Source organism: Opisthorchis viverrini (assembly GCF_000715545.1).
Source record: "Opisthorchis viverrini unplaced genomic scaffold opera_v5_255, whole genome shotgun sequence".
NCBI classification, from domain to species: Eukaryota; Metazoa; Platyhelminthes; class Trematoda; order Opisthorchiida; family Opisthorchiidae; genus Opisthorchis; species Opisthorchis viverrini.
Genome location: NW_008751911.1, coordinates 620,812 through 622,356, shown reverse-complemented (window position 1 = coordinate 622,356; position 1,545 = coordinate 620,812). Strand labels below are relative to the sequence as shown.

General features: G+C 40.6%; 1 protein-coding gene across 1 annotated transcript in view; it reads left to right on the top strand.

Moving 5' to 3' along the window:
• Window positions 1-380: 380 nt before the first annotated feature.
• Window positions 381-1,545, top strand: part of T265_14754 (hypothetical protein) — a gene marked incomplete at both ends in the record, with an annotated part of 48,203 nt that continues 47,038 nt past the window's right edge. The window contains one exon of the mRNA XM_009175082.1: window positions 381-551. Coding sequence (XP_009173346.1) covers window positions 381-551 — 171 coding nt within the window. The remainder of the gene's footprint in view (window positions 552-1,545) is intronic.

The window sequence follows — 1,545 nt, the reverse complement described above, 5'->3', positions numbered from 1 at the left end:
CAGTGATATTAATCGTCTTCAGCTCGGCGTCTAAAGACATGGAAGACTACCTACGCCTATGGTCACTGAGCTTAATACATTTCGCTGTGGTAACCCATTTCCTCCTGAACAAAACTGTCTATCCTGGGAATGCGACATATTCATCTACCAATAAGTATTCTTGTATATTTCAAGAGTGGGGCCAAGTTTTTCTCTTGAACTGACATCTATGCGTGGGTCTCGATACTGGAGTATTGCGTTTAATTGGACGCAAATAACCGGAAATCCAGTGATGGTTCTGAAATTTCGAGACTTCGAGTAGGTGATCCTACGCATACGTTTTTTCCAACATGCTTTCTGCACTATGTTTTATACCTTATATACAGCAGTGAAGCATCAGTGTCAACACTGATGTTGCTATCTTTGATGATGATGATGATGATGATGATGATGATGATTTATGCCTTATTTGTCTCCCTCTTGCAGCGGCTCCCATTGCCCTGGGTTGGGGAAAAAAGGAGACTCAGTTTCACGGTTCTTTGGGTAAACAGGCCGCTTTAGCAAATCCTGAGGTAATAATCTGGAGGTTTCCATTTACAGTTTTGTCTTGCGCTTTTGCAAACAAAGGTACTGTCAGTGGTAGCATTAGTTGACCGAAATCGATTCATCGTTGTCTTCCATTGCCGAAGAATTCGGCCTCACCATCCATTGTTTATTTTTTACTGTTACTGTTATTGCTCCCCGCATCTGCTAACAGTAACTCCATTTGCAGTTATGATATTCCTCCAGACTCATCCATACTTTTTGTTGAATGACAGTCGATTTTTGTAAATCTCTGGACTATAATGGATGTGGTACAGAGATGGCTAATGAGATTTCTCAAGGCCGTATTCGGAGACATCCGCAACAATCCTTGACAGGCTGTCTGTATACTCGCCAGAAGGTACAATTTTCTTGCATTTGCAAGTAGCAATAACTACAGATAGATCATCCACTATTGAAGATTTAGTAAATAAGCACCAAAAATGGTTGTTATCATCTGAGACGAAATCGGCAATCAACCTCTGCAGTGAGGTTTGTTAGGTTGAATTCCCTTTAATTTCACTTGTATATAACCTCGAGTTGGTTTTTTGTTTTGTTGAATGTTTCAAAATGGATGTTCCCAGTTTATCATTCGCGGTACGCGCAAAGGCTGCCTTTTTGCTTGTTATCTTTACATTGATGATACCAATCCTTTTGATCGTATTTCATAAGTTAGGTCGTGGCGCTGCCGCGTAACATGACATGTTATGAGTTTCATGGTTTTTTTCGAACACGGCACTCATCAATTTCTGCCGAAAGAGGGCTTGCCTCGCATCACCGGATTAGTTTTTCTTGCCATCATTTATCATGCCGCTGAGTTCTTTTTTCCGGGTTACAGCAATTTTTGCATGGCTGAGTGCTAGTTTACCTAATTACTTCATTTTACCGCGAACATCACATGTGTGAAGATTATTTGGAACATTGTGCGCCACTCCAAAGAGTTGTCTTTCAGATCTACGGCAACACGATATATATATATATATA